Genomic DNA, 16831 nt, shown 5'->3' on the forward strand with positions numbered 1-16831 from the left:
ATGGCTATAGGGTTTACATTAAGTGGATTGATCCTCAGCTTTGGTGGTGACTGAATTATGTGAACTGCTTACTTAATTTGGATGAAACTAGACATTCAAGGCGTCCAATTCCAGTGACCTCTGTCAAACTTGTGCCTCCATCAGGCATGAGTTTGTGCTAGATATTCCATCATCTACATGAGTCAGCATACAACTTTGTCAAGACTTGAGTCAGACTCATTTGTATGAAGCTTTACATGGATATAATTAGGGTTGCGAAATGGTGGAACATTTCTGATAAATTTCAGGAAAGTTTCTTGACAATTTCAACGGGAATTTAACCTTGGAAAAGCTAGAAATTTATGGGTTTTGTTGCTGTCGGCATAAATGAATTTTCTGAAACTTTGATTGCTGAAAATAATTTTATTTTTCACCATTTATTGTTTTTGTTGTTGTGTGAAAGAAACAATTTTATGACACTGATGATGTCAACAAGTTACAATGAGACAGCAACCATTGAAGATGATGAGGTCCAGGTCCTTGATGAGTAGAAAGCACGACCTGATTAATATTTTAACCTTTTTAAAATGGGATATTTTTTGCCTGGTTCTGAGGGAACAAATGGAATATGCCTTGGCTATTTTAAAAAAACCTGAATCTTCTTCTATTTTTCGACGTACATAGTTTTTGTTGCTCCGTGAAAGAAACCATAAAAGTTGTATACATTAAAAACTGATTTCTGTCATTTGCTTATAAAAATATCTATGTCTTTATTCATGACAGTTAGACTCAGTTAGGGAAAATTCACAAAATTCATTTACAATGTCATTTAAAATCATTACATCATGCATGTCTGCTTATAACAAACCAAAATGTTTAGTATTTATTCATACAGATAAATGTAGTTAGTATAAATTCAAGAAAATTTTGTTTGATTTATGAAAATCCCCATAGAAAGTTTCCTTTGAGAAACTTTGAAAATTCCTGGAGTTTTGTTATTCTCTTAACAAATTTAAACGACTATACAGATCCAACAGTTATTCCGGTTAGCAAAAGCTGTGCCAACAGTTAGCAGAAATATTATGCGTATGATGTCGTTAGCATGTTAGGATGCACCTACTCAAAGCAGCACTGTGCTGCACATGCATTTATCTGCTGATGCTTAAAATGTGGAATCAACATCAACAGTAAACAACAGTAAACACAACATCTCATAACTGAGTAGCACGGGACAAAAAAGGTGTTTTAATTCCATATTTCTTCCTCACCTCTGACTGGGTAGAAACTCTGGTATGGCTACCCTCAAACAGCTGTATGTGAAGCATCAGACCTTCATAACTCAATAGAAATCCTTCCTGGGCAATACTTTAAGAATGGGAAAAATCAGGATCTACAGCAGCAGGAGAGATAATGTTAGCAGTAGGGGTGGGGGTGACTTGTGATGATATAGGATATAATATAATACAATATAATTTGACCCAGTATGATAGGATACAGCGAAAATGATAAATACAATAATAAGAATACAATACAAAACAATGAGATGCAATATGATACACAATATGAGGCTCACATGCTGTAACTGTTACAATAGAGCAATTCTGTAATCACTACTTGTTGAAAGACAATCAGGTAATTATAAAGCATGATACCCAATTAACTGAAGGACTGCAAATGCTCCTAAAAGCACAAAGTGTAAGTTTATTTACACCATTCTGTTTTGTTTTTACTAAGATTAAATAAATTTGGTCTGTAAATTGAATCTAGGATAATTGTAAAGTTTGAGTAGAAAGTAGAGCCTGACCGTTATGACTGTAACCGATTAATCAATATCGGCCAAAATGTAGCCGATTATAAAAATTTTTGCTCCACGGACATTCTGGCGCTCCTGCTTCCGTGTGTCTGTGTGTTGGGCTGCATACTGCCCGAGTGCCCGGCCCCTCTGTCCACCATTATCTAATGTAAGACTATAGAATGACGTTTTAACATCCTGTTAGTTGCTTTTCTGTGAGATAAATGCTACTGTTATTTCAAATGTCCACCATTATCCAATGTAAGACCATAATATCGCGTTTTAACGTTGTGTAAGTTGCTCATTGTGTGTTTACATTTTTCATTTTTCTGTACTTACTGTATCTAAAGTTTGACTTATTCATTTAAGGTGTTTAAAGTTTGACTCCTTTACTTATTATTGTGTTTACAGCTTGTTCTTATTTATCATTGGTTTACACTACAGTTCTTATGTTGACAGTTTCATAATTAAAGTTCCTTGTTTTAATTTAATAGTGTTCTGTCTCTGTCTTGAATCATATGAGTATTATAATAATTTATGATTATATACAGTATATATCCTGTGTATATCAATGAATTTATTATATTTATCAGCCGTTATATCGGATATCGGCCGATATATTTGATGTCAGCTTTTTTTTTTGCCCCCAGTATCGGTATCGGCATCGGTATCGGCATCGGCCCCAACAATCCCATATCAGTCAGGCTCTAGTAGAAATGTAGCATCTGCTTTAAAACAAGCACATTAAAGTGGAAATACATTTTTAGTGCTTGCTAGGCATAAATAACTTGTACATGTCAAACTAGTTTGTATCACAGAAGAATGAATTTGTCACTGGTTGTCAGTCAGGACTCTGTGGCACGTTAAAGTCTTCCGATCATAGGTGCGTGAAATCCTTTGCTTGGATTCACAATCCATCTTTCCACAGATTTCCCCATAAAATGCTACTATGGCTTTATTTTTTTCTCTGTTGTTTCGGAAGCAGCTCGCTCATCTTCCAACTCTTTCACCACTGACTGACATTGTCCAGCTGTCATCTTCTTACACCTTCTGTGTACTCACTGTGGTGCTAATGGCAGAATGATGGGAACTTAGATGGAAATAAATGGTTACCCAGTCAGTGAAATTAGCAGGACATATTTTCATTTTATTTATTTTTTAAATTAAATTATTGTCATTTATTGCTGCTTTATTGATAACTGAATCACACAAGTACAGTACAACAAAACATTTTCTAAATGTTTTTTAATCTCAGTGGACTTTCACCCTGTATACTACCACTTAACTAACATCAGTCATTTTACAGACATAAACAATAAGCCACTCTTAACAAAGGCTTCCTGTCAGAAAGTCACAGAAAACAAACACTGAATGTGATCTTATGTGTCCAGCATCATAAGGAAAGCTAAACGTCTTTCGTATTGAAAAAGTGTTGCTTTAGGTAAACCACATATTCCTGTGGTCACACAACCTTGTATAACACTGATGTCCCCATTTCAGATCCACTGGCAGATTACGTATCACTGTGTGGGTCAGTGTGGCCCACGAGGATTGCGACCCATCTTAGCGGTTCAAATTTACACTGATTCAGCAGCTACAGCCACGTGCAAACACAATAAAGTGCATGTGTGCTTGTAAATATTTGTGGGAACTGCATCTGACACACACATCCATTTAGTGTTTGTTGTGGTCTTGTGTGGGTGTGTAGTCTCATCTGCGTGTGCATGATGTTTTGAGGGTGGGGGGGTTAAAGCAAGGATATGAGGTCATAGTGGTTTGGTGATTGTGGTGTAATTAGAGGTAACGCAAATGCAAACCGGAATGAGTCCATGCAGGGAATGCCATGATGTTAATGGTCCCTTCACACCAAGTTTTAGTGAGCAGGATATTGTTGTTCAGCATGTGCATGTCTGTGCATTCATACTTCTTGTTGCTCTAAAGCGCGTACAGACCATATACCCTGATCTGTTATGTAGCTGACCTTCTAGCACATGTCTGTGGTCGAGGTTCATCTGTTTCCCACCAGTTAGCGTGCTCCAAACAATGGCCTTAGCGGATTGTTTCCTATCCTATCCCACTAAAGGGATGTGCAGTCTGATTTAAATCATTTCTGTTCCCAAAGATAACCTGTTCACGCCCTCGCTCTCATCCCCTCATCACCAGGTCCTCATTTAATCATTGCAATTGACTTAGACCTTCGAGGGCAAGATTAGTGAAGAGTCAGATTAGTGCGAACGTGTGTAGGCACGCCTTTGCATCTGATGCGATTGGGGTCACTTCAGGGCTTTCCTCATTGAGCTTGTGTAATAGGTGGCTTTAAATGTCTAACTTTGGCCTATAGCATCCCAGCTGGTTGTCTGGAACAGAACAGATCACGGTGGTGCTGGTTACCACGCCTGAGAGGCCTCCCCACCGATTTTTCTAAACAGTTGGGTAATCAGATGATCTCTAATCATATCAGATAAAAGCTTTTCTCCCTAATGCGATACAACCTCATGCAATCCTTTCTCAGTATTACAGAACCTGACTTCACAATGGTGTGTAAGATCCAGCCTGTAATTGTGTAACCCTGATTTTCAGTCTATGTAAGCTTTATTCAAGGGCAGACGGCATGCCTCTTGTTTGCTTTCCAGCCAGGACACAACCGAGAGGGAGAGAATAACTTGTGTGTAGAAGGATTATAAGGTGAGTCTCCGAGCCTAGATCCATTCCTAGAGGTCACCAGGGCAGCTCCATGGCCCGACTTCTTGCTTTAAAGCCTGCTTGGCTGTTTGCCAGATCTGAGCTGTGGGACAGACACGTAGCAGGGGTTCAAAGGAGGAAACAGGTTACGTGTGCTGGGATGGGATCTCTGGTGAGCCTGCGTTTTAGAAACAACATCGGTAACATGGCTTCAGTCTAGTCTGGTGTGAATCATCATAACAACAATCTAAAGCAGCAGACTGGAGTTGTGTGCATGGGTCTGAGCGGCTGAGCCAGCGGAGAGGCAGTGGTTTCCTCTGCAAAAAAAAAAAGGGAATATCTCTTCTTCTTTTGAATAGCAAAAAAAACCAAAAACACACAGACTCTCTCTGGCCTCATTCCTGCATCCATTTCTGAGAAGATGCTCCCTCTCCTCTCACCTGTCCTCTAGAGACATGACTGTGTTGAAAATGAAAAACAGAAAAAAAATGAAAACGAGAAGATGGAAAAGGGAGGGATAAAAAAGAAGAGGAGAAATATAGTCCTTTCTTTCCCTCTTCTTGCATCCTCCTATAAAATGGCCTTGGTGCTCTCTTTTTTTCACCCATGAAGAGTAATTGCTCTGTGTGTATCCTGTGAAAGAGGAGGGGAGATTGTGTGTGTTTAATCACGGATTCTTGTGTGAGAAAAGCAGGAGTGTGAATGTGGAAAATGTGTGTGTATCTGCAGTACGTGTGTGTGTGTGTGTGTGTGTGTGTGTGTGTGTGTGTGTGTGTGTGTGTGTGTGTGTTATAGCAGGTTTTTGTGTAAGGAAAAGGGGTGTGTGTGAGTGTGTGTGTCTGTCTGGGCTCTAGGAGGGGATCTGGCCGACAGATTGAGAGCAGCTTGTTAGAAAGAGGAACAATGAGGCCACAGCCCCTCTTCTATCTTATTTTTTCTTCTCTTTCTTCTCCTTTCCCATGTTCCCTTCTCTCTCCTTTTTTCATCTCCTTTCAAAACAGTCACTCAATGTTCTCCATTCCATGTGTAAAATTTCCTCACCTGCTTTTCTCACCACATTTTCTCTCTCATTTTTTCATCCATCACACATTTTTTTTTCCTATATCATGTTCTCTCCATTCTAATCTCTCACTTGTCTTTCTCTTTTCTGATAAAGTTCCCCCTGCTGAAACACCTTAAAGCTCTTTCTTCTGTTCAGTACATCTCATGCTGTCCCGTCTCTACACTCGTACAGACGTGTCTCCTTACGCGTGTGCATATAAACAGGTTCTCTGTGTGCTGCTGGCGCTCTCTGCTTTGTGTGTGCCAAAATGCAACAAGCTTGCTTGAAAACATTTCCCCCTGGCATTCATTTTGGAGTCTGAGTTGAGTGATGTTGTGATTAAGTCGTTCATCAAACCTCATTAATGTGTGACAGACATTGTTGATGTGTACGACATCAAGATGTTTTTTATAATCCAAATTAATGATTACTTCTGTTATACCGTAATACCTCCATTTAAATTTTTTATTTGTGTAGCTGAGGAGCTTAACAGATTGTGTTTTAGGGATACATCTGTGTTGCCCTTACCTTGCTTTATTATCTTATAGAAAGTGAAGGGAAAAACTTCTTTAAAAGGATGCAAATGAGTTTAGAGTTGAAATGAGAAGCATAAGTCTGCCTTGTGTTATAATGTCAGTTAAACAAAACGGTCAAGCAACTTCTGAGAGTCTGCTGGGAGTTCACCAACATTACAGGTTAGCTGCCTGTAATGATGGGTACCAAATTAGATACTTTATAGGTACAGACCCAATTCTGCCAAAAGTATCGAGTACTGCTTCAGGTAAAATCAAAGGGCATGTTTCAGTACCTAAACGGATCCTTGTGACTGTGAGGGAGTGGAAGAGTAGGTGGTTTTCCATGCTTGACATGAACACAGCATTGCAAGGTTAAGAATTGAAGAATAAATATGTTAAATTGAAAAAAAAAGTACTTTATAATTAAACATTGATATTTTTACCACACAAAAAAGTACCAAAAACTGGTACCGCTGAGAACCGTACCAATTGCCAGGTACTGGGCATCGGTACCGTACCGTTTCAAATAGGCCTGTCACGATAACAAATTTTGCTAGACCATAATTTTCCAAAATATTATTGCCGATAAATGATATTAATATCAATATTATTTTGATTTTTTTTCTCAATTTTTTTCATTGATGTAATTATGATAAATGGGATAATTAAGTGAGTACTCCATATCAAAAGCAAGAAACTTTAATTTCTAAAGAGTATTTAACTGTAATTAAAAGGTCAGGATCTTTTAAATGAAATAAATTAAACAAAAAATATAATAAATTTAACAAACAAGAAAGAGAAAAAAACGAATTGAAAATGAAATGGACTCTCTTTTAGAAAAAATACATGTCAATGAAAATAATTAATACTAATCAAAAACAATAAAACATAGACCCTGTCTCTAAAGAAAAAACAAAACTCCAAAAAAAAACAACAACAATAAAAACTATAGCCTAAATAAAAGGGAGTTTATACAGTTCCTGAATTGTTTGTAACATGTACTTTTTCCCAGTCAATCCGTACTGTCTGTCAAACATTTTTAACATTTCTGGCTTTCAACCGTATTGAAGAGCTGCATTTCTTTGGCAATGTAGCTGTCTTTTAGCGCCCACCATTTGGCGCTTTTATTTCTATTTACTTTGCCGACCAAAAGCCTCAGTAAGAGCGGATTGTCAAAGAACAAGGCTCCGCTGCACCTCCCCTTCTTCTTCGTCGCCACTATTTTCAAACAAATGCGACATATCAGCTCGTTGGTGTTCGTGAGCTCACACTTTGTTCATTCTGATAAAAAAAACAAAATATTCCCACACTGGGACTGTCTCTTTCGTGCCATCACTCATATTAGCGTGTGTTTCCTCCTTACCCCTCAGGACGCTCGCTTCAGCTCTCTCCATGTGCAACCCCTTCGCAAAAGATGCCAAAGATCGCATTTTTGACAGATGCTCACTCCGCTATAAATCCGCTAAATCCGCTATAGAACCTATGCACCCCGATGTTAGGAAAGATAGTTGTAGTGAGCCATCTTCTCATTCAGCCTCTTCGGTCGAAAGAGAGGAGGAAAACAAACATGCATGTGTCAGTTTATCGAGGCTGGCAAACTTACAGAGGACGTTTTATTTATCGTTCAGTTAATCGATTTATTGATTATCGTGACAGGCCTAGTTTCAAATATGAAAGGTACCCATTCCTAGTTGTCTGAATGATTGGCATTATAGCTTTGTTCTGCTGAATCCAAAAAAGTCTTCATGCTAGGGAATCAAACTATCCTTCTTTAAAAAAACAAAAGCAAAACAAATTTGAAACCATCTCTTGTGAAATGTCTCCAGACTCTGTTAAACTAGCCGAGCTCTGGTTTCCTGGAGGAATCAACAGTATGTTACTATCACTTAACCTCACCATCATACTTGACCATAGGGAGGCTTGTGAACCGGCTGCCCTGTTGGCCCCTGCTCTCTGTTATTCTGACAGAGAGCGGTATAGACTGACAGACGGACAGCCCCCACTGCCCTGCTAGTCCTGCTCTCAGCCGTCTTTTGTCTGCCTGTCCTGCAGCATTACCCCTATGGTTGTAGTCTCCTAATTGCTCTGAACCCTGCAGAGATGGCAGACTAAGCACGGGCTTGGGAGGGGTCTTCAGCCACGATGGGATCCCTTTTTTTCCTCATTTTTCTCCGTCCAAGCTCTCTCGCTCTGTCTCTCTTTATTCCTCTCTGCTACTCAGGCTTGCAATTAAGCAAAGTGTGCTCATTTGGCTCAGAGGCTCTTGTAGCTCTCTTTTTTCCCATCCAAGTCTTGATGACCCATTCACATCTGGCTCTGCTGGTGACTACAGCATGTCTGAAATACACAACCTCGCATGAACATTTACAACACTCACATCTACCTGTGGCTCTTGTTGTAGTTTTGTAAAGTTAAAGTCTTTGGGGATAAATAGTCTGTATAGTTTTCTAACACCTGATTCTTTCCTCTTCTCAGGCACCTCTGCAGCCACCCCCGGGCTCCTCCGCCTCAGTGGTGGCCGCCGCAGCAGCTGCAGCTGCAGCAGCATCAGGGACACCCCAGTCACTGAAACTAACCTACCCAGAAACTTTGGACCGCATCAAAGAGGAGTTTCAGTTCCTGCAGACCCAGTACCACAGGTGGGTGTTTGGAGTGCTGGTTTTAGTCTGCCTTTGGAGGACAGACAGCGGGAAACATGTTTTTTGCTTGAGTTGCTTTTTGTACAGGTGGGATGGTTATATGGAGGTAGTAGATAAGCAAGTTTGAGGTTTTATCAGATGCTAAAACAGCAGTTTCTTAAATTTTGCTGTGTTGAGATGTCCAAACTTAGCACTTTTAAAAAGTTTGACCCTGTTCACCTGTTTTGCTCAGCAGCACATCATTTTCTCTCTCTCCTTTTCTTTACCATAACATGCCCTCACATACACCCTCTATATCTGAGATAATGCTAAGCTATGTGATGTTTTGACTAACTTTCTTGGCACATCTCACTCCACCATAGGGGTTACCTGCAGGTCTTTCTCTCTCTGCATGTCTTTATGGCGTGCTTGATGTGTAGGAATGTGCACAGAATGCTTTTGAATGTGAGACTCAGGCGAGCTGTGTAGATTCCCTGCTTCTCCCTCCCCTCTGTGTTCTCGTGGCACACCTTCACGGGATCCCCCGCCCCCTGCTCTGCTCCTCTCATCCCACTTTGATTCAGCCGGCCAGAACCCCCCCTTTCTGTCCCACTTCAAACTTCTTTTGTGAGACTCTCTTGTCCGCAGCCCCTCTAACCCCTGTGGCTACTGCAGAGTCCCTGAACATACAAATGCCAGCGTTCGAGTGTGTGTGTGTGTGTGTGTGTTCTTAGATCTCTGTCTATCTACACACCAAAGGCTGCGAGTCCACCGGCTCTGGAATCTCTGGACCCATGCAGACACGTGCTATATGAAAACCTCTGAAAGGACGAGAGGATACTATGTGCTTACATTTCCTCACATCTTTTTGATGATGAAATTAAAGGTTAACATTTCATTTGTTAAAAATTAAGATTCATTCATCAGAGTTACAGAGTCATTGTTCTCACATATGATGGAAGAATGAGGGTTGTGGTTTAGGCGTGTTTTCACAGCAGATGCTTTGAGAATGGCCTCATTTCTTCCGTCAAAGAGGTTATGTTGGGAGTGTTTGTCTGTTTGTATCTGAACAGCAGAACTCAAAAAGTTATGAACGGATCTTGATGAAATATTCAGGAAATGTTCAAAATGGGAAAAGGAAGAAGTGATTAAATTTTTGGGGTGATCCAGATCACTGTCCCGGTCCAGGATTGTTTTTAAAGGATTCTTTATCATTGTGAGATAGTGTTGTTTTCACCATATGTGTATATAACTCCACCATAAATGGTCGGATTGCTTTGCAAAACTATACAAGACAAGGTCACCATAATTTCTGACAGATGTAAAAGTCCGATCCAGATCCTGGCAATATTCTGGATATTAAGATCCAAAATATGAAATAAGTACTGGGTCATCATCATTTTCAACACTGTGAGGAAACAAATTATATACAAACCTGCAACTAACACCAAATTGTAGCAGACAGTCTGCTGAAAGGAGTATAACATTAAAGTAAGACTAAAGTGTTGGTGACAATCACAATATGCTTGGCAGAGGTCTGCGCTCTCTGAGTGCTTTTTCTAGTTTTAATCTTCGTTCCTTATTTGTTCATCTGGACGTTTGTGTCTTCAATATAGCCTGTACACAGACAAAGGATAACACAGGTCATCAGCCTGTAACTATTTCTGAAAAGTTGTTCAGTAAACCTTTAAGCATCTCTGGTGAACCACCCTTTGAACAGGCTGTGACCTGGACAAGCCCAACCATTCAGTGAACATGAGTCACCCTTGGATCTGTTGGTAGAGACGGTGTGATCAGCTCCATTGGCAGCCGTTCAGCGTAACTCCTCGTGTTACAAAATACCTGGAGCTTCGCCCTCTCGCCAAGCTCTGGTACTGAGAACCAGCAAGGAGGATAAACAATAAATGAATGATGAGATTAAGAACACGATTGGAAAGCAAGAGCGAGCTTGTGATTCCGTTTTCATCTCCCAGTTTTGTTAACGCCGCTTGCTGTTTAAGCAGGGGCGGGTTAGGTTTCCAAGAAAATCTTGTTTACCCATCATACCTGCTTCTGCAGCAGCTAACCCTGCCCACAGGCTAGAGTAAACAGCGTATTAATCTGTTGGGTTTTTGTGCTCATGACAACAACTGAAAACTGATACTGTAACCACGGCTCATAACAATAGTAGCAGTAAATATCAGAACAGGTTGTAATATCAGATGTCTTTTGTGCTGTCACGTGTGCTCAGTGAACTGACTGGCTGTGCTCGCTGATAATCACTTAAATTGTCAAGGTATGCTGAGACCGCTTTCTTTTGAACAAGCTGAGTTTTAATATTTTACAGCTTAAAACTATTTATTAAAAAAACAGCTGATTTTTCAGTGTCAGTATAATTAAATATCCTGTTTGGTAATATTATCAGTTTATGTAATTGCTTTGTAAATTATGCCATCCAAATTTATGATTCCTGTTTAAGCCAAGTGCATTTTATGAAAGTGTCATTAAGTTTATATGATACTTAAATACGAACCCCTCAAACTGATATCCAAAGTCTAGTTAGAGCTTAGTTTTGGATCACTGGCATACCATACATCATCAAAAAGTCCTGTTCACTCCCAGATAACCTTTCATGATTTTAGATTTATGAGGGTGACAAATAAAAAAGGAGCCAATGTAAGACCATGGTCAGAAACATTTAGAAAATTCACTGTGAATGAGTAGGGGGGATGAGGACGTTTGTAATATGCTATCTTCACACAACCACTGCAATTACAATGCACAGACTGAAGCTGCTGCTGAAGCTTTCTCTGCTTGCTTCTCCATCTTTTCCCTCCTTTTATAAGTTCACTCACCTTCACTTGCCACCTCAGATAACCTTTTAACACTATACGGGGATTTACACGGCGGTTTGTTCATCATGTTGTACCCACATACTAGATTATGCATAAATAAACAACACTAGAAAACTTTTGTTAAAAGCGCATACGTTTACACAGTACACAAGTTTTTTTTAAATCATATCAGCATTTGACTTCTTAGTAAATTTAATATTCAAACCTGTCATGAAACTTGTTAAGTAAAGCTGAAACATGGATCTGATTGGTTATATTTCACTCTTAATCTGGATTGTTGTGTTTCCTGGTGGTGCGTGCTGTCTCCTCTTCAGCCGTTCATTTCTAAGAATAAAAACTTCAGTTATCAATTAACATTACAAGTTGCAGAACAGGCCCACGGGACTTTCCAAAACAGTGCAGCACTTTTAAGCTGTTTGAGGACACTTTGTTTCCAGATGTAGACATAAATAAAGCCGGTTAGTGTCAGTTTTGGAAAGGTCCAGTCAGACAGCAGTCAGTGGATTAACTGTTTCCTTATTTAGTTGTACAGCGAACTGGCCAAAGCTCTGATCGCATCTGATTGCAGGCACCTTAATGTAATCAGAGTCACTTGTACACTATTAACGCTGTCGGGAATACATGACCTGAGCGCCCACGGAGCCAGAACCAGACACACTGACACACTCCCAATCTGATGCATGTGCTTAACGCACACTTATACACATGTAAGTCCCCAATTATCTTCACACACAAATAGCAGTTGTCCAGAAATAGCAGGGCTTAGTCGTGTGTATTTTGTCTGCTGAGAAGGTGGCTGAATTCTGATGGATGTTGGATTAGACGGCAGGAAAGAGACTGAGGAAAGGGATTAGTGCTGCTGAGCTGCAACTGTGTGTGTGTGTGTGTGTGTGTCTATGTGTGTGTGTGTGTGTGTTTGTGCAGGAGGATGAATGGGTGGGTGGCAGGCTGCGTTTCTAAATTTGTGTGTCGCTTGTTGGATTTGGTGGCATGTTTGTGATGGCTTTGGAGAGATGAGAAGGTTACCAAGAAAGCTAAAGAAAGGGAAGGGTTAATTAATTAAAGGGTAATTGATTGGTCAGCTGTTTTTGTGTGTGTGTGTGTGCGTGTGTGTGCGTGTGTGTGCGTGGGTGCATGCATCTGTGTGTGTTAACTATCTGAACAGGCTTTAATCAGCAGGCTGAGGGGAGATGGGAGGAGCTGCTGACACAGAGCTCTCATTACTGTAATTCTCTTTCTATAAACACACACAAACACACACTTACGCTCAAACACACATCTATAGATCAGTCATAAGTGTGTGTGGGTGTGTGTTTTTGTGTGTGGCTGTGCGTGTGGTCTGCAGAAGATGAGCTCTTCCTTTGCCACTAACAGGCTGCCACTCATCACTTATGAGCCCCTCCATCCCACTCTGCCCTCATACTACACATCAGCAGTGCATAGTACCACACCCACACTCTGAGTGTGTGTGTATCACCTCTTAAACACCCCATGTGCACTTCTCTAGATGTTCATTTCTACCGGGATGAAAAGAAGCGACTGCAGGAGTTACATCTGGTCAGTATTACCCGAGAGATATTGTCTGACCTCACATAAATATGTGTGGTCACAGGTTTATCTGTGGGGGTCATTACTCACACCAGTGACTCAGAGTCAGACTACAGAAGTTAACAGTCGATTCCTCACAGAGTCAGCCCCCTGAACAATCAGAGGAAAAATACGGCTTGGGCCATCTGATGTTCAACCCAGATTATCTGGTTTCGTGAGAAACATTTAAGACCTCCAGCTTACAGACTCATCCCAACGCCCTGTAATGTTTAATATTCCTCAAAATATGGCAACGGTTTTGACTTTGAGGATAAGAAAATCATTACTTTACAAAGAAGACCAGAACAAAAAAAAGAAAAAAAAAGAAGGAAACTCAAAACAACTACTTTTTACTATCAGGTAAAATCTCACCTCTGGTCCTAGCCTCTTCTAGAAAGTGAATCATTTTGTTCACATCAAACATTCCTGTATTTACAATACGGTTTCCTTTTGTTTTATTTGATCGATTCCTTTCGTTCCTGTCAGAAAAACTTAGAAAAAACAAGACAAGACTTCATATTTGTAAGACACTGAATTGTCACAGCTTTGACACCATCAGTACAAAAATACAAATCAAAATTGTTGAGGCATCTGCTTTGTCTCAAATAAGTTTTTATGGAGCATCTTTTTGTGGTGCACTTATCAGTTAGACTGCTTTAAATGTTCAGAGCATTTGTACACAGTAAACACAAATTAAGCTGCGTTTCCACCAAGCAGAACAGTTCCGTTCGTCTCAGTACAGCACGCATTTTACAACGTTTCCATTGACTTATCCCGGGACAGATCCCCAAATAACCGAGACGAGCCATCCCACTTTTTGGGACCCTTTCGTATGGGTGCCAGACTGAACAGATCCGCTCTCAGAAGGTGGAGTTACAACACTGCAGACCGTTGATTGGAAAAAAATATCGTCACTTACCCCAACAGCGCCTGCATTTCTCCTTGTGGCACACAGACTTCTCTGAAACAAAAGTTTGATTGCACTTTGTATCAAAGAGTTACATGACAATCACAGAGAGGACAAAATGCTGCATGTCTTCCAACATTGCTCTTATTTTTACTGTGTTGCGTTTTTCTTCTTCGTTGGGTTTATCAGCGGGGTAAACTGTGTCGCGCTACTACGGCAGTACACTATTATTTAACAGCTGTGGCTTTCAGCATCCGGCTTTCACGCCGCCTACCACTAGAGGGCACAGTTTGCTGTGGAAACGCAAACGAGATCAGGCTTAACTGTACCACAACGTGCCAAACCGTACTAAACCGAACCGGACTGCTTGGTGGAAACGCGGCTTAAGAATCCAGACAGGGTGAGCTAGCAACATGCAGGTGAGACATGAGAGGCTAGTGTCTTTCCCACCCTGTGGGGATTCAGATTTGCTACACCAACCATTCACTTGACAATACCATGCTACCAAGTATGGAAACAAACTTTTCAAATTCTTCATTTCAGTCTTTGTTTATAAAGTGGATTGGATGAAAGTTACCACTTTTCTCCAGCAGAGGGTGAAATTGTTTTTTGTGACTCATGTGATGTGCATTTTATGGGGAAATATGGCCCCATCATCATTTAACTTTTTCCTATGGTCTGGTGTTAAAAAAGCAAACAAATCACAAAAGTCATAAATATCAAAGAATCACAATTTAAATTAAATTGTCCCTCCAAACATCGCGATAGAATTGAATCGTGAGAATAGCTTATCATCACAGCCCTTTTATTTATATTCATACTGGAAAAGCTTGTTCTGAAATGCGTTTGTAGCAGCAGATTTTTATTAGCCTCTTTGTGTGACAGACTAATGATAAATCGTCATGTTTTTTACTTCATCAGTTTTACTGTTGAGATTTGAAAAACAGTTTTATGGGATTTTGACCAATCAGAATCAAGTATTACAAGCCATTAACTCTATGTAATAGAAAAACTGTATGAAGAAAACAGTTTTAAGCTGTCTTACAACAATATATAACTTTGTTAGCATTACAGTTGCATTCCCACCCATAACGTGACATAAACTCTGGATAAAGGTCTGCAGGAGGCAAAGACATGAAGCATCTGTCGAGGTCGTGTCTGGACGTTTGTTTTCAGATATAATTAGATAATTGTTTGATTAGATAGCCATGTATCCTCTTTGCTAAACTGCCATCATTCATCACATCATAAATAATATTTGCTTTAGGGAGGCAGATTGTTTGCCGTTGGTGTAAAATTTCATTTGCATTTAATTTGTGGGTTTGCTCTGTGCTGTGATACTCCTGTTTTGAGTGTGTGTGTGTGTGTGTGTGAAGGAAAGAGCAGTTCTTGCAGTAAGTCTGGCAGCAGAGGAGAGTACAGTTGGACTGCTATTGTGCGACAAGATCCCAGCTTTGTTTTTGAGTGTGTGTGTGTGTGTGTGTAGGTGTGTGTATTTGCTGTTGTACACACCCTTGAGAGCTGATGAAAGAGCACGCAGGCAAGCTGGGTGGGTCCCTTGTGTGTGTGTTTTTAAGTGTGTGTGTTTGAAGAGAGAGGCAGAAGGTTTTTCCAGCGGAGCAGAGAGGAAAGGTTGATCAATAGTTAATGTGATGTAAAGTGAACAGTCACACACCTGGAGGCTGCAGGGCTAAATGCTCCTGACACTGTAAAGGCACGACACCGCTGCACTCACTCTCATCAGTGTGTGTGTGTCTGTGTGTGTGTGTGTGTGTCTGTGTATGGCGCGGGCTCTTCTCTGGCTGCTCGCTGTATGTTTGTGCAGCACTTGTGTCAGTTATGATGCTTGTTTGCCAAGACGACGACGGGCTCCAGACTGCAGAACAAGTGATGGAGGAGCCAGACCTGCTAGCAGCATGTCAGGATTAATAAGGATCAGGAGGTTTAGTGCCTGGAAATGTTTGCTTATTTAAAATGTTCGTGCATTTTGTAGTAGTATTTATTAGGCTGTATGCTTTAAAAACGTCATGAATTTATTAGTCCCTTTATAAAAATCATAAGTCAATTACGGGCTGTTAATTGGGAACATTTTTTCTGCTCCTTTGGTCTTTTTTTTCTATTATGTTCTAATATAATTTCTTACTATGACACAGGCAAACCATTATGTCTCATAGGGCTCCAGAAGGTTTCTACTGGTCTTTTGTTTCTTCCTCAAAAATTATGAACATGCTTTTCTAAAAAAAAAAAAAAAGTATTCTGCTTTAGCTGATAAACAAAAGAAATCCTCACTACCAAGAACCAGTCTGTTTTAATAAAATGGTCTTTGGAACCTCACATTTGTTGTAAGGAGAAAGTAAGGGATAAAGGGATAAGCCTACAAACCTAATGATTTAACTAAGCATTTAAAGCTAATATATGCTAGTTATAACCCAAACTCCAAAAATGTTTTGACACTGTGTAAAACGGTCATAGAAAGGTTTTAATCATTTCCAAACCAGTGAACACTTTTTTTTTAATGGTGTGAAGACTATATAAAAAAGTCTTATAGTGACAGGAACAACAGTATACTGAAAAAGTAAGGTGGTGCCTAAGAAAAAACACCTGGAAGAATATTTCCCAACCATGGATGGAACAGTTCACAAAATCCACGTTTCAGATCTTATCATTGTTTTGTGTTTACAGTTTTCGGTTCAGTGTACATTGTTGTTGTTTTCAACATCCCAAAATACCATATCCCAATAATCCACTGTTGACAGTTTTCTTTTTAATCTTTTGTTTGTTGATCCTATTTTTTTTTAGTTTTTTTAGTTTTTGTTTTTTTGTTTTAAAGTCAAAATATTTACCCTCCTCTTTTATCAGGGCTTAGGGCCGTCAA

General features: G+C 40.0%; 1 protein-coding gene across 6 annotated transcripts in view; it reads left to right on the top strand.

The window, feature by feature from the left end:
* The window catches only part of tle2a (TLE family member 2, transcriptional corepressor a), a 45789-nt gene that overhangs the window by 5729 nt on the left and 23229 nt on the right, over nucleotides 1-16831 (top strand). For all 6 annotated transcript variants that reach the window (XM_074667769.1, XM_074667768.1, XM_074667771.1 and 3 more), the window contains exon 2: nucleotides 8486-8649. In XM_074667769.1, the coding sequence (XP_074523870.1) occupies nucleotides 8486-8649 (164 nt within the window). The remainder of the gene's footprint in view (nucleotides 1-8485; nucleotides 8650-16831) is intronic.

This window comes from Halichoeres trimaculatus, unplaced genomic scaffold (assembly GCF_033239565.1).
Source record: "Halichoeres trimaculatus isolate MK-OKI-2021-1 unplaced genomic scaffold, fHalTri1.1 fHalTri1_scaffold_4, whole genome shotgun sequence".
NCBI classification, from domain to species: Eukaryota; Metazoa; Chordata; class Actinopteri; order Labriformes; family Labridae; genus Halichoeres; species Halichoeres trimaculatus.